General features: G+C 40.2%; 1 protein-coding gene across 5 annotated transcripts in view; it reads right to left on the bottom strand.

The window, feature by feature from the left end:
• The window catches only part of ENOX1 (ecto-NOX disulfide-thiol exchanger 1), a 365352-nt gene that overhangs the window by 20093 nt on the left and 322302 nt on the right, over positions 1-22957 (bottom strand). For all 5 annotated transcript variants that reach the window (XM_058825014.1, XM_058825015.1, XM_058825019.1 and 2 more), the window contains 2 exons: positions 7971-8078; positions 3273-3329 (listed from right to left, as the gene is read on the bottom strand). In XM_058825014.1, the coding sequence (XP_058680997.1) occupies positions 3273-3329; positions 7971-8078 (165 nt within the window). The remainder of the gene's footprint in view (positions 1-3272; positions 3330-7970; positions 8079-22957) is intronic.

Below are 22957 nucleotides of genomic sequence, written 5' to 3'. Positions count from 1 at the left end.
AAGAGTAGGAGAATAAATTGTCTTTGTAGAGTTAATCACAAAACATGTGATTAGCATTTTCAGTTTGCAAAATAATCTCTACTCAAGCACAGCTCCCAAGCAAGATTATTTTTTTCATGTTGGGAATATTCAGGTCCCAAGAGTCTGGGAACATCCTTGAAGAGGATTATATCTGAAATTATGATTGTCCATTGGTCATTATTTTCACTTCGGTTAAGACAGAGATGTGAATGAAATACCATTATATGCAGCAATGAAGAGGAAATGAAAACGGGGTCAGATTAGAAGCAAGGACTGATCTCTTCCAAAGCACGGCACTGATGCAAGTGAGCACTCAGTGCACCTCTGGCAGTGCTGGCTGTTGAAGTCTCTGCTAACACCCAACCAGAATCCTGGGCTTTGTGTACTGCCTAAGCCCGACATTTGGCCTTTCCTGACACAGAGCACAGCTGGGAAATGTCAACAGCCATAACAAATATTACTGCATGTACCTGGCAAATCACTCATGAAACACCCTTATGACTCTGTAGAGAACCTTGTAAGATGGTTTTGCTTCCTGGAAATAACAGATGTACTGGCAATACACTAAAATTTTGGTCTACCCTGCCCCCGCAGACTTTGTGTGAACTGACATGCAGGGAATGTGACATTGCAATTTCTCCAGCCCCTTAGTCAACTTAGTTAATTTTCTTGTGAAAACAAGAGAAAAAAAATGAAGGTTAGTTTGTAGGTTGGGCACCTACAAATTACTTCAGGAGGGAAGTTTAATCTTTTTCCAAAGGTGTCCAGATCCTTGTCTCCCTTTCAGGATGGTCTCATAAGTATGTAGAAGACCAGGATAGGTCTAAGTATATATATTTTTTCATCTGTATCTGCTTTTGCTAAGAAAAATATTTCCATGTTTTATTTTAAATAACATAATTTTCTAATGCAAAAGATGATGCAGACTAGTGGAATCAGGAGAAATCCTGAGTGAAGAAAGTAATCTTTAAGGTTACAGTATGGGCTTTCTTGATGTGTGTACACTGTGCTTAAAGTTTCTTCTGTCCTTTCTAGGAGTCTGATTTTCTGCAAAGTAATCTAAATATGCCACAGTGTGAAGATAAGATTGTGTGTTCAGTGTACAGGCATACGTTGCCATTTTTCCTTACCAACACCTCCCACTATTACTCGGCATGTAGAGGTATTTAATTTGCTGAATTCAACCTGTCATCTGCAACAAATATGTCCTAATCCAATTATATGCATCACAGTTCACTAAGAACCACTAGGAGCCACCAAGCCTCCTTCTCTTTGATCATCCCTGATTTGCACAGTGGCCAGGGGCAAAACCCATGGAGTCTGCTGAGAATATATATGGAGACAACCTGCAAGGCACAGCACCTGAGTGCTACATATTTGATATGAATGACAATTGTTTAAAAGGCACTTCAGCTTCCATTTTACAAAGTTCATTATTATAGCAAATGTTTTTAACATCAGTTCTTTCCCTCTATTTCTCTATTTTCATTTATACTGCTGTGCTTTTTCTGATTCCATGGTGGTATTATTGTTGAATACATGGCTGCAACTGTGACTCAATAATTGTAACTATCTGGTTTCCCTCTTTGCCATTAATCTAGGTATTGACTTCTTTTCTTAAGAGTCATATATTGCTATGAGATCAGCAGGGGAAAGGCTCATGGAAAAGAGGGGCATAAAATACAGTTTCTATCCTATGGAAAATTCAAGCCTTTGAGAGCTTGTACAATTACAAACTGGATCAAAATATTACATTTTGAAAAATTTACTATTGACCAAAGGTTCTGAAATATTTTGTTTTAGATATTTGGGCACTGTGGACCAAAACACTCTCTTTACACAATTGAAATGTTTCCTTTTAATGCTATTTAAACCTCTATATTATATAAATATAAAATTTTCAAGCACATCTGTTTATGCAGTTACATATGAGCCAGAATGGTACAGCTTGAAGCTTTCAGGTAATTTCCCTTTAAAACATTTCAATACCACAAAACACTGTTACATCTACATTTTTGGTGAGGAAGAAAGTTCTTTTAGAGAGTTTATAAGACTTACATGTGGCTATTTCTTTAGGATTTCCTTTGGGAAACCTGCAATCAGCTATTTATTGTACAACGACCATTTTTTAGCGAGCATATGTGGGTATTTCAAGATCATCATTGGATTAATGTATTTTTGGTTTGCAAACAGAATCTTTCAAAGGGGCAGTGGGATGCTGTGCAGACAGACTGCAGCTGCAGATTTGTTGGAGCTATCAGACAATATTGAATGTCTCCTGTCCAAACGCTGAGAGCTACGAGGCTCTATCGACTTCACTGCGGAAACGGATCACAATGAATGAGATTTAGGAAAGGATTAAAAAAAGAGAACAACATTTCCTTATCAATAAAGCAGTTGTCAAAACTTGAGCCTTCCATTCAGGTTTAAAATAAAACTGTTTTCCTGACTGAGCAATTTCACAACACATGGACTGAAGTAGATGTTAAAATATATTAGTGTTTAAATTATTGCTAGTTCACTTGGCCAGGAGGAAGCTATCATATATAATTGGTTTTAATATTCATATGTTTATGACAAAGACTCATGGTTTGAATGACAAACATAGCAGGAAACTTTCCCTTTTTTTCCTCTTCCCCCCTTATGGAAATTGCTGTTTTGATGGCAATCATTAAGGAAATAATAGAAGCAATTTTTTTTTTTTTTGGCAGCAGGTTTTTAAAACACACGACTTTAAGAGTCCTTTAATATTTTTGGACTAAATAATGATTCAGTGAATTAATTTAGTCCTCTTGTGAAAATTAACTGCTTCAAAATTATACACATATACGAACCACCTCACTCAGAACTGAAATACAGCCGGGCTTGCCCAGCTGCAAGGTGGCAGCCACAGAGACAAATGGTGTAACTTTGTAGCTTGACTAATCCTGGACAGGACACTAAGGAAAAGCATTTCTTTTGCAGTCGTTTCCATGGTATCTTTAACACCCACATTCAGCAAGTAGGACACTGGTTGTTAAAGTCTCATCCAAATAAATCCTACGAAGTAAATTGCATGGAACCCAATTTATCTACCTTGAATGAAGTTTGCTGGGATTTGAACCTGTGGCTTCATGAAAAAAAAACAAACCAGACACTTCAAACTTGATGTGCAAATCATTCAGCCATTCTATCAGCTTTAAGACATACACAGTAAATTTGAGACCATACACATACATGTACCAAATCTACACAGAGACAGATGTACCTACATTTGCTTGAGATTCATCATGCCCATTGATTTCTGCTAATTCCTTGGCGCTTTTTAACTGCAAAGAGTGAAAAAAAAAAAAAAACAGAACAAAACAAGCACATTACTTCAGTATTTCACACAGTTATCTTTGATTTATTTGAAGGAGTGTTTTATAAAGCTTCCAATGAGAAAAACAGATGGAGCATATAATTCTAATGAGTTTTTGCTCAAACCATTTTGAAACCAACATACTTAAGGCTTGATAGGTTGGCAAAAAAAGAAAAATAATAGGACTGGGTCATTATTTTTTAAATAATAAGATTAGAAAGTAGTTTCAAGGCATAAAAGGTACACAGATTTCTCTCTCAAGAATAATAAACAATTTAATTTCCCACTGTTGTTGCTATTAATTTAAACTTTACAATATCTGCAAGTTGCCACTAGCTAAATAGTGTTTTGCCAATGATTACTTTTGCATGATATATTTTGAGGAAAGATGCCGAAGTGCTACTATACATTGTCTTCCTGACAACATACCTAAGTAACTGACATGGCTCCTGGGCATGATGGAAAAGGAGGGAAAGTGAAGAACAGCTCTTTTATTTAACCAGTGGCAGGAAGAACCGAGGGGATGCTGCAAATATATGACCTGAACAAAAACTTTTTTTTCCCCTCCTGAATTAGCTTTTAGGGGAAAATCCAGGATTACACTGGGAATTGTAAAGATCATTCTCAGGAGATTTAAGGCAAGTCCTAGCTCACATCTTGAGCCACAGTGAAATATGCTGTCGTTCATCCTGTGATTGAGCAAACAGAGCAAAGAGGAGACACCGCAGCTGTCCTGAGCCTATAAGCCATGGAGGTTTGTACACTTAAATGAAACTTATAGAATCATTTGCTCTTTAGGTTAAGCTCTGAAAAGACATGTTTTATTGTAATTTAATTCACAATAGATGTCCTGTGGAGGAGGGGGATGGAGGGAAAGGAGAGGGATGGGGAACAATAAAAACTTTCCTCTGAATTCCTTCTTTTTTGCTGAAGAAACTGGGTTTGACGTAACTGTTGATTCTAAAGCTCTGGCTCTGATTGGCAACATTCTAAAATCCTGGTAAAATGGAACACTAATATGTATTGATTAGTATCTGACTCAGAAGTGTTGGTGGACTACAATCCTAGGGGTTTGGTTACCTCCATCGTATTTTTGCTACGTGGCAAAAACAGCTGAACTGAGTGTGATTGAGCTCCCAGCTGTACAGTTTCCAATCTGACACTTAGGGTAAGCAGGCCATGGTCTGCTTGTACCTTATTATGCAGGGCTGTGAACTGCACCAATTCAGGAACTGCAGCTCAAGCCCCTAAACCAGTCCTCATGGAGAGGGAAGAGGGCAACACTTCCTGATAAAGTAGTACAAAGGATATCTGGGGACTGCAAAAGCATCAGGTCTCTGGTTCCATTCACTGAAGCTCATCTTTCAAAAGCCTCAAGAAGTCTGCAATTTATACTGACAGCAGGTGGTGCATTTCCAATGAATGCTACATGTTTTCCCTACTCTGAAAAAATAACCATCCTGTGAAGTCACTCCACTGTGAGGATAGCTGGTAGGAATGAGCTGAGATGGCTGCTTCCAGACAATCACCAGAATTAAGAATTTATGGATCGCAGTGTGACCGGAAGAGCTGTTTCCTGATTCTGCCAATTCCTCATTATAGAAATTCACACATTATAAGCAGTCCTGTTGGGTTCAGCTGAGTTACTCCTCTGAATATGAGGTCAGGAGAGCATGCTCGGTTTAGTAAAGCTGTTCTGCATGCTGATGAGAGTGTCCCGAGGGCTCAAGGAATGCAGCTCAGTCCTTATGCTTTGCCTTTCCCTGTCTAGGCTTATGAAATGCCATCACCCCTTGGTGACTGTGGCTCCCTGGCAAAGTCCTCTTCTGGTGACATGCCACATCCCCATCAGCCACACGTGGGTTTGATGGGAGACTGGGCTCAGCCTGCTGCCCACTTTGCTCATGCAGGCTTTTGCCCTGCCAAGGTTTCCCTCCATTATCACCTTGGCACTACTTCATCAGTTGATATAATGCAGAGAGGATGCCTGAGCCTCTCCATCTCTTTTATTGCACACTTTTATATGCTCTGAAAAGGATGCCAGAGCTTAGGCAAGAAGGTGCTTGCATCCCTGCCAAGACTAGGACCTCTGCAGTGGAGATAATGGTGGAAAACTTAAGGGTAGAAAGTGTGCAGCTGCATTCCCATGGTTAAAGGGGGTGAAATCCCTTTTTGCACAATATATTTTTTTCTAAATTATTATTTAAATTATATTCTTCTCTCACATTTTAAATAGAGAAATGCTGGAATAGGAAGCTTAGAAAAATGTACAATATTGGAAAAACAGGACTTGCCTTGCCCCCTACAGTGACTCCAGGGTAAATCAGGGGCAAATGTGATGTTAGCAGTGGATGGTGTGCTGAGGCAACACACAGAACTAGTGTCAGCAACAACCAGTAGCCTGCCTGGAAGGAAAAGGGATAAGGAATCAGAAGTATCTGATAAATCTAATGCTGTGGTGAGGTAGACCTTACTCAAACCAGTGGGTGTGAATCCCTCAGACAACCAGAGCTGAAGGGCACGTGCCAGATGTGATTCAGAAGCCTTCTGACTACAGCAATGCAATATGGTGCACCAGCAAGTGGGACTTCTCCCAGCAGGACATCCCAGCCTGGATATGGCTGGGACCATGGAGCAGCCATGCCTGGATGGAGCTGCACCGCCCCATGCACACATGCTCTGAGTGAGGCCGGGCAGGATCCCTGTGCCAACTTGGGATGAAAAGGCAATTTTTAGCAAACTTACCACAAAGCCAAGCCATAAAGTCAAGGCAAGAGTGCTATGCTATTTATTTTTGAAAGAAATGCTCTATTTACTTGGCTTGGCTGCATGATTTTCAATACCCATTGTGGATAAAACACACAGATAAGCTTGGTGCTTGTAAAGGAAAGCTGTGAGTCTTGGCAAGTGGGGGTCATTACTGCAAAGGCTTCTGCTGTTCTGGAAATTTTTGGAACTCATTCAGGGTTCTTGGAGGAGCACACTGGCTGCCTAGCACTCTTCAGGAATTCTGGCTACTTACAGTCTTGGCCTCAGGCGCGTTTCAGAGCTAATTCTCAGGAGAAATGCAGATCTAGCCTGACTCTCTTCCAGCTACTGTTTTGCCTGTCTGCCTAGCATGAGTGCCCATTTGATTCGCAATTAGCAGCAGTCTGCAGAGATGCAGCAGTCTGCCCTGGTGGTCCCTACTGGGCCTCACATTGCAAGATCTTTCTATATGTTTTTGCAGCATATAATTACTACAAAGATATAAAATAACTTAGTGCAATTTTTGTTTTTCTTTTTTTTTTTTAAAGCACTTTATAATGCTATACCTTGAAAGTGATGTGAAAATGGAAATGAGATCCAATTAACTCAAGAGACCTGGTGGAATCTGTGTTTATAAAGATTCTGTCATTACTAAATCCATTCTTCCTCATGGCATTTTCTGTATTACAGTCTTGCCTCAGCTTCCATTTAGGTTATCTCTGTGACCATAACTATAAAGATCATAAAAGCTTCCAGAATCTAAATTATTAGTTTGTAGAATATATTTGTCATCAGATATGTTCAAAAATAAATGTTAAATGTGGAACAATGTCCTAGCTTTCAAAATGAACATAAAAAAATCAGAAATAGACATAATTTACTTTTCCTAATGTGTACATCAAATGTCTACATCTGTCTGCAGACATACATGAAAAATCTTGAACATTAGAATTGTCAGCATTTTGAATCTCTGCCACTTAAGCAATTCAGATTCCCCCAGACCTTAAACTGCAAATACTTATCCAAGCCATCAAATACTTTAGCTGAAAGTTTATATAGAAATGGTTAAAATAAGGTCTGAAAGCAGAGACTGTGCCTCTGCAACACAGGTGGGGATTTTCAATTTCAGTGTGTCCAAGCCACATGTTTTCTACAGAAAACACATAATTGTGCACACTGTGCTTGCACACAAAGCACTGTTTCTTCTCTAGATTTACAGGTTTAGGGCCAGACTTGCTTTTTGCTGTGTAGCTATCCATCTTACCATCCTTATAAAACAATACTGTCAAATATTCTCTGTGTCATAGTAGACCTTAGTATAAAAGAAGGTGGGATAATCAGATTTACAAAGATTCGATTCTCACTGGTTAAATAAGTGCATTGATAACTACTTTTTTAATGCCATTATGATAATGCCACTGTAAGTTTTTTATATACTCATACTTGTGTGAATTACACAGGAGATGCCAAAATGTTTTTTTCAATACTATTCTTGAAAGGAAGAGCTGTTTTGGCTCAGCTATATTTAACTCCCCCAGCATTTTTTTAAATTCAGAGCAAAACCACTTATCACGGATATCTATGTAGAATACATAAGAGGAAATACTACTCAAGACATGAAATCCAATACTGGATAGTATAAAGTAAGGATTCATTTTCACTCTATTATCTGAAACTCTGTTAGCCTAATCAGAGCAAACAGACAGAACACTTAAGGTTAGGTCTTGCTCACAACATATTCTGTGGTCAGACTCCTACAGATTTTGGAGGTGAAGACATGAGAGTTTCAGAGCTAATGGTTTTGCCTTCCTTCCCCTTACCATGCCTAAGCCAGCACCTTTCTCCTGCCAAAATCACTCACCTGTTCCTGCAGGACTTTGAGCATTGCTTGTGTATGCGTTTGCTCTTCCTTTGCTTGCTCCAGTTCAGACTTTTTGTTATTTAATTCCTCCTGTATGCTCAGCAATTGCTGCACAAACAAAAGAAGTTTCTGGTTAGCCTCATCTGGATCCAAAGCAGTTTAAAATCCCCAGTTTGACAAATCCTCATTTCAAACAATGTTTTGCAGTCTGCTCCTACATTTATTACTGTTGCATAATCTGCTGTGTCTAAATGGACCAGAGGTAAATTGTTTTCATCTGCATCTCCTTCTGCGGCAGTGCACCACAAGTAATGCATCTGTTAATGTTAATGTGCATTAAGCTATTTGTTACATTAAAGCAGAAACTCCTGGTACAGTATGTCACCCACAGAGTGACTGTCACATTCGTCTGAACCAAAATCTTATTTGTAGAAGTATATGTGGTGGTTTTAATAAGGCTGGGGTAAACACTATGGTACATAAATAATTTAAAAGCACAGCCCTTTAATATAATTAGTCATTGGCCCACAGCCATTTTCATTCTATGCAAAGCAATATTCTGGAAAGCTTTCAGACTCACTTGCCAAGAAGACAAAAGCTTTCCCCTTTTTTTTTTTTTTTTTGTCTTGTGCTGCGATATTTTATTAGATCAGGAAGAGTGATGCCCTACAATCAATATATCAGCCAGGAAGACTGCTGATCTACTGTCAAAACAAAAAGTTATGACCAAAATCTATTTTTATGAAGAGAATTCTGAGATGAAGGAGCATATTTGAAAGCCCACATCCCCTGGTCTTGGCTAGCTTTAGATTCTGCATAGATTTATTGTGACTGTCAGGAGCAGGTCAGTAGATTTAATTCTGAAATACGTATATGTTTTTGCATTGATTTTTGAAGAATGTTAGATGATGAAGAGCAAGAGCAGACAAACAGGTTAAGAAAAGAGTTTATGTGTTTTCTCTCAGTGAATAAGAAAGGAAACTATGATTTTCTGGGGCAACATGTTGCTTGTTAGCACACTCCATTTAAAGAAGTAATTGAACTACTAATTGCTTTACTAACATACATTACTGATTTAACCATGTACCTACATCTAAAGCTTAGTTTATGGCTGTGCTTAGGGCTGGTGGCTGACTCAAACTGATGATGCAGGTGTTCAGCCTCCTGGTAAGTTACAGACAGCAAACCTAGAAAAAAAGTCTTGGCCTTGTTCCACTGCACTGGAAGTCCCAGGCATCAAAGGACATGGTGTCAGCATTGTTTTCAGAGTGACTTGGAAACAGATGACATTTCAGGGACTGGTGGAGTTATTGGTAGTGTGTTTCTGTTGTAAGTGAACATCAGTATGATGGATTAATTCAGCCACTGAAGTAAAAATACACGTGGGTATATGTCTGATTATATCTCACACACTCTACAGTCCAGCAGAGTTGGTTAGCTTTTTGATGGATCATGCCGCCTGGAATGCTCCCTGGGAGCCTCCAAGAGACATTCTGGTATGTGTTTTCACTCTACCACAGCACAAGACCATTTTGAATCTCAAGATTTTTCCATGAAATAAATAGGTCTCTTCCACTGAGGCTCATACCCTACCAGTTTTTGTATGGGAAACTCTGCTTTGGCATTTCTCAAACAGGGAGGTGTTCACCTTGCCTGCTGGGTACTACTTCCCTCATTTCCAGAAGACAAACTGGATTTGTGTGCACTGCCATAGGTCACACACTGATATCCATGCAGGTTCCCATGCAGAAGGGACCATCTAGTCACCCCACGTAAACTCAGGTTATAACATACCTTTAAGGTTCACCTGGGATAGCTCTAGCTGATGCCTGCAATTTAGAGAGAATGGACTCTAGTCCTCAGGAGAGAAGCAGAGAACACAAGACACCAGAAAGATGCCATAAGCCCTCTCAATGGTCACTAGCTGAAGCACTGTGATAAGCAGACTGTCACCTACCTAATGGCAGCTGGTGAGATTTCCTCTCCTTTGCAGCTGCAACCTGTTTGACCACACACACCTGAACATATCATGAGAAAGGAGTCTTTGCCCCCATTTCAGAATCTTCTCTGAGCAGTTATGTCTCACCAGTGTGGCCAGATTCCATCTTGGTTGAGAGAATTTTACTCCAGCTTCTGGGAAAAGCCCTACAGGCCATCCTTTTGAACAACATAAAATCACATCTGGAAGATCCCAAGTGAGTTTTCATTTCATCCTGCTCCTGAATAATCTTTCACTAGTGAACAACTGTTACAAAGAGGAAACCAAGATGGACTCTTGGGTTGAACTTGTTTACACAACTGAACTTAAACCTCCTTTTCCATCCCGCCTACCCCCTCCCCATGGTTCTTCCATGGCCACGTTTCACTTACTGTGGATCAGCTCACAAACTTCCACTGTTTTGTTTTCACATCTCCCACTGTGATCTCCCACTGTGATTTAGTCTAATTATATATCTCTTCTTTTGACCCTGGCTTTTCCTGTTTTGTGTTTAAGGCAATTTTTCCAAAGCTGTCTGAGCATGGGAGGAATTGGTGTGGAAGACACTGAGAGCATGAGAGAGAGAGAGAGAGAGGGAAATTGTGATGTTCTGCATCTTTGTACTTGGCTCTGGACCAGCGAGGAACAGAAATTCCAGGAAAATATCCAACATTCTCAGTTTCCCTAGGGTAAAAGAGTGTGCACTCTAGTTGGAGTATGAACTACAAAGCACTTGATATGAGATAAAACCTTCTAGCAGTCTTAGTGGTTAAACTGTCAACTACTGAAGGTTTACTGTGTGTGCATAGGCTCCAAAGACAGTAAATGTGTCCCATTGTCACAGGGGTCGAAAGCAGAGTAACTAAGATATCCTATTCCCATTCATACATAAGGTTTTTCATTCACAGGACTGGGACCTTCCCATTCAACCTCCAGAGATGTCAAAACGATTTAAAATTTGGAGCCATCCCTTGGGGGTTTAACTTTCTTTTTCTCTCCCTCATATTTATCTCTAAAAGCTGCAGAATCTGCTAATTTTGCATGGGTCAGGTTTGCATATTTCTTTTTCCTGCATGGTTGATGCTGCAACCAAGAAGTTGTAACAAGGAGTTATACCAGCCAAACAGCATATTTTTCTCCTTTAGTCTCATTTTGGAAAATAAAGAAATAAATGTGACTGAAAAAAATATCAGCCTAAGACAGATGAACAGCCAGAAAAATTTCACCACAAACACGTGATGTTTGGCAAAGTTAGAAGCAAATGGGGAAAGGATCTTACACTGGCAGAAATGAGACAAGTTTCATAACAGGGACTGCTGCCATGCCTGCTTGTATACAGACAGGTTTTCCATAAAGATTGTAATGAATGATGCCAACATGTAGGTATTAATTATTCAGAATTACTTTGTTTTTCATACATAAATCTACTTATTAAAAATTGATCCTATAGATATTTCTTTTGCCCTTCAAATTTCTTGCAACTATATACCACAATCAATCAAAATAAAAAAATATCCTTGGTTTCAATAATTATGCTGTCTAATACTGTTGCACCTACTTTGCCATCTCACACAGCCTTTCTGCCAGAGTTTCCCTGTGTAGGAAACCCATCTACTACACTGATGGTCACCACAGCTGTACAAGTGTCTGTTCTTTCAATCTTGTCTCACATCTCTGGCCATTCCCTTTAAGCCCTGATGCTCCCAGCTTTGTGACACAGCATCCAGACAGAAGTTACCCAGTTTTATCAGGCAAAGAACTGATTTCATGGCTATATAGATAGGAAATACCTGGCTCATATTTCTGTTTTATTCCATGTCCCCACTGTGCAATTCTTTGGGTCTGCGTGTTATGGAAGTATATTTTCCCTGAACCAAAATGCAAGTGTCAGGAAGCAGAAAAGCACATCAAAGAGCTCATCAGAGCTCTGATGATCCTGAAGAGAGACACCTGCAGAGCTCCACCAGCAGCAGCCTGGAAGCTCAGCTGGTCTACATACAACCAAAAGCGTTTGTCTCCAGGACAAGGACAGCCTGACCCTAGGAGATGGAGCTGTGTACTAGGACCAGATCAGACTGGCAGACATCACTAATATCCTCTTACTGGTATTTCCAGAGAGGAGATGGGAAAGCCAGAAAGAATTATCATCCTGGTTGCCTGTCCTGAGATCAATCAACGCATGTTAGATCCCCTCAAAAAACACAAGACATTGCTTCCAGTGGCAATTCTGGAACTGGTCTGCATAAAAATGGTAGATATCACTATTCTTTCTTTAGTGAGGACCAAATCCTCCCTGTACATAATAGGTAGGTAGCTAATTTCAATATGTGGGGCAAAAGAGGGTGTGTGTTTTATTTTGATTTTTTTTCCCCACATTCCCACTCCAATGCTCAATCTCTGCCAGAGACAGTTCAGTACCACCCATATTGCATAGATCTCAAAAGCACAGACAGAAAATTACCATCTTAAACCAATCTTCACAGCTTCTGAAACATTAAATATAGATGGCATTATTGAAGCCAGCTGAATTACTCAGGCTGTGTACAATGCAGTGCCAGTGTGGCCAAGAATGCTAACAACTGAGCAGCACACACTACCTCGGAATATATGAGAAGTCCTAAAGGGAAAGTAATAGCTTCTTGCTGCTGTGTAGCACTGTGCAGCCATGAAATACTCCTTCTCTTTCCCCTCCTCCTTCTTGCCCACAGTTCTTCATAGCTCCCCAAAAGGCAGTGTGGATTTGAATATAAAATATGGACATACCTAGAAGTGTGGTTGCATCCCAAGCCTAGTTGGACAGACAAGGATCCCATAAGGAAAGCATGATTTCCAGAATGAAACCAACAACTTTTCATGCAAAGAAAAAGGAGGCAGATCAGAAGTGACCGCAGCGCCTGAGACTGTACTTAGGATGCTGTAAGGCTGACAGAATAATGAGAAAGGAAAACCACCATTTGACACAAGTTTAGCAGTTATACTGCTGAATGGTCCTGCCCCTGCTATTTTGTTTATGATCTTCTCTACAGCTGCTTGAAATGAAGTATGAAAAGGTTACAAAGATCTTAAAGAAAGGGCAGTAAGGAGGAGCAGACAAAAGAACACCTTTGGAGTGGGAGCACTGACGTTGATCACAGGTTGTGCAGGCAGTTTCAGCAAACCCAGCCTGTTCAGCCACAGGAAAGAGGCAAACTCTCCCATTTATGGAGTGGATGCAGAATGTCCAGAGATGACCTCTGTTAAAGGTCTCTGAAATCAGTGTATCAGTCAAACAGGGATGCTCTTGCACAGCTTAACTGAGCCAACTCAGTTGAATGGTCATCTTCAACACCCAGTGAACTCAGGCAAACTGGATTCTCCTGCTCATATAATGTGTAGGAGAAACATCATCAGATTACTCTCCACTTATTATCTATAGCAAATCTATCCCTATAAAAGAAAAATAGATTCATTAAGTGCCTAAAAAAAGGTGGAACTTATGTGTCTCAAACTGGCAGGCTGTATCCCAGTCAATGCTACTTTTTTTCAGTCCAAAAGAAACCAAGGCATAGATGTAAAACAGTAACCCTGGGAAGCAGGACTCACTTGTGCAAAACACTTGCCCCAAAACTACACAAGAATCAGAGATCTGAAAAGTATGAAACCACAGGCATTCAAATGATGGCAGAGCTCACCTAAAAAACAAAGCACTCGCTTACGATAGCAATTTCTGATGTTTTATTATATTTTTCCTTTTTCCCCAAGTAAAACCTTGTTCCATCTTTTCTAAGTTCATCTTATATAAAGAAAAAGAAGTTAAGAGTTTGCCAAATAGAAAATGAGAAAAATTGCAAGGAAATGAATGTTTTGATATTTTTAGAAGCTGTTAACAAATACAGAGGGGAAGGATGGTAAATGTTTCCTTTCAGAATCTTCCTAAGGTAGGAGGAAAAGAAAAAATGAATTAAAATGAAATCAACCATTTGCAAAATAAAAACACAAATCCCTCTTCCAGTACTCCCATGGCCTGTCTGGAAGAGTGTCTTTCTCTTTTTGCAAGACAGACAAGATTTCATATCACAAATGGCCAGCGCATGGCAGGCTTGAATAATGAGAAAGTGACTTCCCAGCTGAGCAAATATGCATTAGTAACAAGACGCTGATGAGGCCTGACAAATCACCAAGGAAACAGGAGAATGTGAAAGACAAGTCAAAGAAGCTTTAGAAATGAGCCCTCAAGGAAGTTAGCCATGTTGCAGCAAGCCATTATTAAAATAAAGAGTATGGCTGTGGGTTCGGGCTTTTTAAGGGATTAAAAAGAACCACAGTGTAATAGTGCAATGTTTCCCATCCCTGCCAGCTCTCAGGGACTGGCTGTGTCCCTGGCTGTATGGATGGCATTATTTGGATGGATAATAGGGTTTCCAATGATGAAAGAGGGCTAGTAAAGAGGTGCACGTGGATGAACAGCCCAGCTCCTGCTTGATGGGCATTCACCTGCACAGTGAGTTTCCCTGGCTCTCTGGCCAGAGGCAAAGACCATGCTGAACATGTTTGCTCTGCAGGTTAACCACCTCAGAGGGGGCCGAGGAGCTGGACACACACCTGATGGGGAAATGCGTGTGGTGGCACTAAAGAACAAACCGATGCAGCTGCTTCCTTAGGGACGTGATGCCATGCTTCCCTTCCCCTGCCATTAAACAGACTCCAGAGGTCCTGACGCAGCTCTACAGTGCTCAGAGTAGTTGCAGGCAGGCATGTATTCTAAGAAATAATGCAAAAGACAGATGGACACAGACACACTGAAACTACCTAGAGGGAGGTCATGGAGGTGGTGGTTTTCTTGAGAAAGGGTTGAGGACAAATAGACAGCAAGAAACTTTTTTTTTTTTTATTACACAGAGAGAAAATATTCCATGTGAGGGTAGCCAACCTCTTGGGCAAAGGGCTCAGAGAAGCTGTGGAGTCTCCATCCCTGGGGGTACTGACAAGCTGACCATAGCTGGACAAGGTCCTGAACAAAACAAATGACTCCAGAGATGCCCCTGTTTTGAGGAAAGGTGAACCTGACTTTCAGATGTACCTTCTGACTTCAGTTTTTATAGGATTCTAGAGAAGAGCTGATAGATATCACAGAAGTAGCTCTCAATTTCTTTTTTTTTTCTCTTTTGTGAAGCTTAGCAATTCAGCCACACCAGCTACAAGAGGCATGTTAAGGGCTGGGCAACAGAGGAAAGGAGAACATGGGTGATGCAATGAACAGTTTAAGAGACAGTCTACAGCTTTCCTCTGCCAAGTAATTTTCAAGTATACCTCTTACTCATCAAGAAAGACAAGTTGTCCTCAGTCAGCTATGGACTTTTGCAGCAAATGAAGAAAAGACCAACTCCTTAGGGACGTTACAGAATGAATCCTTCATTTCGGAATTTAAATATACCAATAAGAACTTGGCTCTATAGCATCAGGGATCCCCCTCTGGGATCTGGGTTTCACAGCAAATTACACAATGTCCTTTGTTTTGGTGGTGGCCTGTGAAGGGGAGAAGCCTGAAAAAAGCTCAGTGTACCTCATCATTAAAGCTCCCTTCTTTCTTTGCTAAATGAGGTGATTGGGATATCCCATAGCCCTGACTTTACTGACAGCAGGTGAGTAGATCCTGATCCTGATCAAAGAAAGAGGGCTGATCCCAAATGAGCGTCATGCTCCCGCTGCCCCTGTATCTGTCCTACAAGGCAGTAAGTTGGCACCTTGCATGATGCACAGTCAAAGAAAGATGTGATCATCTAGTCATACCAACAGCATCTTCTGCAGCCTTTCACTTGTACTGGCCATTGTGGGTAACTCCTCACCAGTTAATGGCACTTGAGCAGTGTGATCCCATCTCTTCTTCCATGGGACTGAAAATAAGCATGGTACAGCACGCCTTTTCTCAACAAACCAAAATAGATCTTTTAAATTTTGATTTCCTATTCAAGAAAAAATATTTTATTTATTTTGATGAGGAATAAAAATTTAATTAGAAGAACAATATTATGGAAGAGAATCAATTTACCCAGTGTAATTTCCACTAAAACACAATTCCTAGTAATGGAAACAGAGTTCTTAGCACTGATAGCATCAAACACAATTGGAAATTCTAATCAGCAAGCCAATGCTAGTATTTAGGATCTTTTAAAAAATTCATGTAAGATCACTGGACTGTAAAACTTAAAAGATTTGTCCTTTACCACCACTAGACTACACAAGCATGCTAATGAACATATTAGTTGATTTATTTCATACTGTAAATAAAATGTGTGCACCCAATTATTTCTCTATGAAGGGTTTATTCTTGCTGCCAATCTCAGTCTAGCTTTACCAGCACTAGCAGGAAAAAAGATGCTACTCTTCTCCATCTTACAACCAGAACAGCTGTCAGGAATATGGTGCCTAAAGTATCTGTGGGACCTTATTTACACTTCCCTAATATTATTGAAGTGGTGGTTGCAGAAGTGGGAAATCAAACACTACTTTCAATAAAGAAAGGTTGTTAAACAGAGAAGAGAAGCCATTTGGCTTGTCTGAGATCTGGTAAATAAATAGCAGTTAATTGCCAGCTGCTCCTTTTTTTTTTTTTAATATAATCAAAAGAGTAAGTGTTTTCTGGAAGTTTAAACATGGATTGGACTGTACAGAGCCCTGAAAAGCCAAAGTGAACTCAGAAAACACTTATGGAAACATTTCTCTCTCTCCTGGGAGATCATATATTTCTTAACCAGTTTTCAAATATCAGCCACTGGGTGAGAGAAGGAACAAGCATGGAAGTGAACATCTGGATGTTGGGTCCAGCCCCTCACACTTGACTTGTATCCATTCCCTATAAGGTTATCAGTACTGTCATTACTACTCCTGTGCCACTTTTATAGGAAAAAAAAAAAGAAAAAAGATCTAACTGGAATTCATACTGCAATTAAAACCATTTCCAACATAATTATTCTGGTCTGTTTATTTACCAGGTAAAGTGCAAATAAAAGGGATATTTTTTTATCTCTTATATTTATTCTTCTTTAATGCTGCTATGGAAAAGAATCAGTTTATAGTTGTGCATAAGTACATTGCTTGGGTTGTATGCTGAATAGACGTTTGGTGAGCAAGAGGTAGATGGAATAAAAAAAGGCTACAAATCTCCTCTGCACTTAGGCTATATTAATAAATATAGCTATAACATGCTCCATCTATTCAACAATGATCTTAATTTCAGCACTAAACTGCTACTAGAACCTGTATATTTAAAGTTATATCATTGTTATAATGGCCACGGCACTTAGCACCAGATTCAGCAATTTTCAGCCACCAGCATCTGTGTCTGTGGCTTCTGACATTTCAGAAGGTTTGTATGTGACAGAAAGGAATGGCTGTGACAGTTAACAACACATGTGAAGGATCCGAGACCTGCAGATCTCAATGCCAGCTGAGCCTTATTGGAACTTAATAGGTGGTAGATTGGTTAAAAGATTGATGAGGAAAAAAAGCCTCATGATGCCCTGCCCTCCTGTCTGTTACAACCTCCTGCACAGAAATGTTCTTTTTGTACCTGCTCCTGCTGAAAGAGTATGGATCATGGCACTATTCAGTTCTACTACTTGTATGAGAACAAGCTATGAAAAAAAAGGTGAAGGAAAGACCTGAGAAGTGCCATCTTTTCTTGCAGAAAAAACTGCTAGCTCCATCTGAAAATGGATTGGCTCTGCTCTAATGGCTGGGGATGGTAGAAATCCAATTAATTTCAAAGGCAGCATAGTGAGGCCAACACTAGTTACCTTTGGATTTTCTACTCAGAAGAGTTACTATATTTTACAGGTACATGGCCTGGCTGAAAAACCTGATCGATGCCTCTTGGGACACCTCAATTAGATAAAAGGGTTGTAGTCTGTCTCCCAGTGATGGTATTGTGGAAAATGTGTGCTCCCCACAGTCTGCACCACCCTGACCATCCTCCTTTGAGGGAGCAACAAGTGTAAAGAGGGAGCTGCAAAGCACTCCAACAGCAATTCCTGCCCTCCCAACCACAAAAGTGAGGCATATCACAGACAAAACCCTGCATGAACACTGAAAGCCTGAAATGAAGGATAGGGCTGGAAATTAGGAAAAATTTCTCCACCAAAAGGGCTGTCAAGCTTTGGAACAGGCCGTCCAGGGAAGTGGTGGAGTCACCATCCCTGGAGGTATTTAAAAGATATGAAGATGCTGGGCTTAGGGACATGGCTTAGTGGTGGACTGGGAAATACTGGGTTAATTGTTGGATTTGTTGATCTTAAAAGTCCTTTATCACCTACATAATTCTGTGATTTTATGATTGCTAGTCATCTGGCATTTATCAGAGCTCTTTAAAGAGGTGTATCAGTCTCAGATGCATGTGCTATTTATTTTACATGTTAAAAGATTAGTAAACTGCAGAAGAAACTCCTCACTAGGTAGGAAATGTCAGGAGCAATGTGGCCTTTGCAGAAAGACCTTGAGCTGCATATTGAGCAGCAAGGAGAGGAAGGTACTGATCAGGTGATGACTGTCTGTGCACTCTCTGCCTGCTGCACCAAATGGGAAAGGGTCTCTGAGGTATACAAAGCAAAACACACAGGCAGTGGTTCTGGCAGCTCCTGACTTCTGAGTGTTCAGGTTCACAATCTGCATTGCAATTCACATTAAACTGGTATTGTCCAGGGAGAAAAAGAAGAGAAGACAAAAGTGGACTCTCATCACACTGCATCAGAGAGACACCCATGTGGGTCATCAGCAGGGCCAGAATATGTTCAGTCTCCTGCTGAGACATGCTGAGCTGAGTTGGTGGCACTCCCAGCACCGTGACAACCTTTCTGTCAGCCCTACACCCGCCACACACGAGTGTTCCCTTTGTTCTGGCTTTCCAGCTTGAGCACTAATTTTAAGAGAGGCACTGCGGCGCATCCCCTGCTGCTGCAATAACCCCCTGGCTGCCCTTTAATGCACCCCTGCCAGCAAAGGGGAGCCTGTGCTGTCACTCTGTGTTAGCAGTATGATCCCAAGCCCAGCCAGTGATTCAGGCCCCTCAGGGGATGGGGGCAATGAGGTGCCTCTTAATCGGCACATCTCAGCATGTGCAACAGCACAACTGTAGGCACTGTAGTATACATTTCCTAGACATAACATTTATGGAGCACAGTTTAAATGGGGATTTGTGGATGACACCCTTGCCTGCAGGAGCTAAATTCAGCCCATCGTGCTCGGGGAGTTATGAGAGGAAAGAACATTATCCTACATTTACATGATGCAGTGAAGCACCATGCAAAATTACCAGCCCATTGGCAAATGTACCAGTTCAGGAATCAGCACAGCTGCACAAGCATGGCCCCACACCTTGGCCAGTTAAGCCTGACAAAAAAAGGTAGAGCTAACTTGTTAAATTAGAGTCATGCTAAAGGGCATGTGCTCTGTAGACTCAGGATTAACCTGAGGCTTAAAACATTGCACTGATGTGGAAGTGGTTCATGAACAATCCTGGATGACCAGTAAAAATCTAAAATTTACTCGAACACATGCTAATGAGTGTCATCTCCTTTGTGGAAAACTGACATTTTTTCAAAGGCTTGCTAAGACTATCAGTTTCAGAGAGATTGTATAAAGGATCTGGGAACGACATCATTAATTCAATAGCGACTTACTGTCAAATTCTGAGCCTTGGTTTCAAAGCAAGGTGGCAAATAAAGGTGGCAAGTGCATTTCTTCAAGAATTATATTTGATGGACAATGTACAATGAAAGTATATTTTTCATGCTTTGTTCTTGGAATGGCTGAAAGATTATGTTGAGTATATTTTTCAAAAGAATTCTGCTTGCCGTTCCACATGCAATATGCTAAAATTAAATGGTTAAAATTTGGAGAAATTATACACTCACTGAAAATTGAAGCTTATGATTTCAACCATTAAGCAACATTTCTAGGTGATATTTTCTGCATTACCTATAGTCATATATCTGATGAAACATTTCAGACAGAGAGGCAAGATTAAAAAAATTCTTACAGCTGTGCTGTGAAGTGCTGCAAAAATAGTTACAACTAAAACATCCTTTCTTGTGATCACAGACTTTTTTTAGAGCGTACCAAACACTGCTGGAAAAAGAGCCATTCAAAAAGGGATCGTCTTGGTATGTGTGTTCTCAAATAGAAATATATTGAAGGCAATACCACCTATGCAGCAGTGACAAGTTAATTCAATTTCCATCTCAAAATCAGGTAAAGTGTATCTCATTTGTTACCATGGATACAAGACATTATTTCCATTTGTTTGAGATCTCACAGTGGGTATGAAATTAAACTGTGACACAGTTTTATGAAGGAAGTTGACTAAAACCCCATAAGTTCAATGTTATTAGTCCAGAGGATTTTCTTTTTTTAGACACAGCAAATAAGGAGGTTGCTACTACTGCCCACAAGGTACACTTCATAAGCAAACATCTGTGTGATTTTCCTGATGCTACTTTAGATCACAGGGAGTGATGGAAGAGAAAAATAAACATTCATATCATCAGTCCTGCAAACACAGGGAAGAATCCTGAAAAACATCCAGATGGTAGAAGTACATTAAAAATACATCGGTGGTGTGTTATTTGCTATTGTTTGGCAGCAAATATGTTAACAAAAAATGTCTTGATTCTGAAAATGCATCTAATTTTTCTCAGATAAATCTGCTTTTCAGGCTGCAGCTCAAATCACTTGTTCTCTAGTTTTCAGAGTTAGAAGAAGTGTATGAAAGAGTAGGGGAGAATGAGGAGAAAAGAAGAAGGAGAAATATGTTTTTTAATGCTGACATATATGAAGGGTTCAGGAATTCAGTGGCATTCAGTTTACCTTGTCTGAAATTAATTTTAATATATACAAAAGGATAAAAGGGAATACAGCTCTTCTTGTTAAATTATTTATACTCAAGTCCTGGATATATATTTAATATTTCATAGTGAGACTGATTTCCATAGATGCTGAGCACCTGCTACACTGGCAGATTTCAGCTAAGGTTGTCATCTCTCAACACTGACAAAACCAAGCTGAGATAAAACTGAGTCTACCTAAATCAAAGGTAGTCACATAGTCATGAATATGTAGAAATAAACCTTTGAAAATCACAAAGGTTATGGGATGTCATGACTGTGGCTAATTACTGAAATCCAAAACCATCATCCAGCTGCTTAACTGACTGATAATTTCTCACCAAATATTCTGAACTTCACCTCCCGTGCTTCTGTGTTGCTGCTCTCCTCAGCATATTGTCAGACTGGATTATCTGCAGTGTCTTCTCCAGCTCCTTGGGCCATCTCTAATTATATCCCATTGGGAGCAAGTAGGCCTGACCCTGAGATGGCAAACTAGAAAAATTGAGAACCTCACAGCAAAACTGTCACGAACACAGGAACTCTCAGAGGAGCAGGGACTGCAGTGTCCATGGCCAGCTGAACAGAGAGATAAGTCAGTAACTCTGTGTTATTGATTTGCATTATTAGCATTTGCTTGAAGTTCAATAACAATCTATTTATATTCTACAGACTTGATTATACTTCATCCAGATCCCAGACAGAAAATTATAATAATGCCTAATGGGTGCTAGGGCTCCAGACTTTTTATTTAGTAGTATTTTATGCCTCTTTTTCACTAATTTTAATGGAGAATTAGCACCAGGATTAAATACAGCACAATCTTTACATAGGTTGTTAAATTTATTAAAACCAGTGATATAAGGATAAGATCATGAACAGTCCTCAAGCTTATCTAAAGTATACAGAAATCTTAAGTATTTCTGAGTAATGACTTAATTCTGAAGTCTGGGCAAGATTTCATTCCTAAATTATCAATTACTTATTTTCAACTTTTAAAGTATTTTGGTCGGAATTATTCCACCATACAATAAATCACCCTGATTTTGTAAAAATTTGCAGGCTTAAAGGGGCTTGTGTTGAAATCAATATGTGTGTAGGGTTGTGTGACAGTGTTTGCAGGGGTTCTTGGATGAGGGAAGAGACGAGAATGTTGACTTTATGTTCAGAAGGCTTGATTTATTATTTTATGATATATATATATATTACATTATAACTATACTAAAAAGAAATAGAAGGAAAGGTTTCTTCAGAAGGCTAGCTAAGAATAGAATAGAAAACAATGAATAACAAAAGGTAGCTATCTCGGATAGAGTCTCAGCTTTGACTGGCTACTAATTATAAACATCTAAGATGGGCCAATCAAAAATCTACCTGATGCATTCCACAGCAGCAGATAATTATTGTTTACATTTTGTTTCTGAGGCTTCAGCTTCTCAGAAGGGAAAAAAATCCCAATAAAGGATTTTTAGTGAAAAGATGTCTGTGACAGGGTTGCCTTGTGCTCTGTTACTGGGTGTTAGCTGGGATTGGCAGACTTGCTGGATTCAATGGGCACCAGGACAGCCGTGCAATTCCTAACCCAACCAGGCAGGTCATAGGTAAATGAGTATCTCCTGGGTTTTGCCATACAAAAGCAGCTTAGTACAGTCTGGAAGTGGGTACAGCTTGTCCCCTTCTGGAATCTGATAACCAGGGGTGACAGAGGAGTGTGAGTGGTGCTACAGATGGAGGAAGCAAACTTCACCTCTGCAGTGCCAGGCTGAGAAGCTCCACTCCAGCTGGGAGCACAGCCCAGCGCTGTGCTGAGCCACTGCCCTTGTGGTGTGTCACCTACCAGCTGAACACAAGTGCCTGGGCAGGGAAGATGCTGCACACAGGCACGCTGGGTGAGGGCTGCTCGTGTGTCGGTGGACATGTCACACACCGCAGTGGGAGCAGTCTGGGTGTGCTTGCCAAGACTCACCCAGCACAGTGTCAGCAGCACACTAACAAATAAGGGATAATAATTATGATAAACTGACACCCTTTGCCCCTGCAGGGAGATTGTGCAGTTTCTCGTTGACTGGTGTCAGAGAAAAAGCTTTTCTGCTGCACTAAACCACTTAAAAACTGTCTGAATGAAAAGGTTGCATCCATGGGTCAGCATAAAT

Source organism: Ammospiza caudacuta, chromosome 2, assembly GCF_027887145.1.
Source record: "Ammospiza caudacuta isolate bAmmCau1 chromosome 2, bAmmCau1.pri, whole genome shotgun sequence".
Classification (NCBI taxonomy): domain Eukaryota; kingdom Metazoa; phylum Chordata; class Aves; order Passeriformes; family Passerellidae; genus Ammospiza; species Ammospiza caudacuta.
The sequence above is the reverse complement of the archived record's forward strand: the minus strand, read 5'-3'. Positions and strand labels throughout refer to the sequence as shown.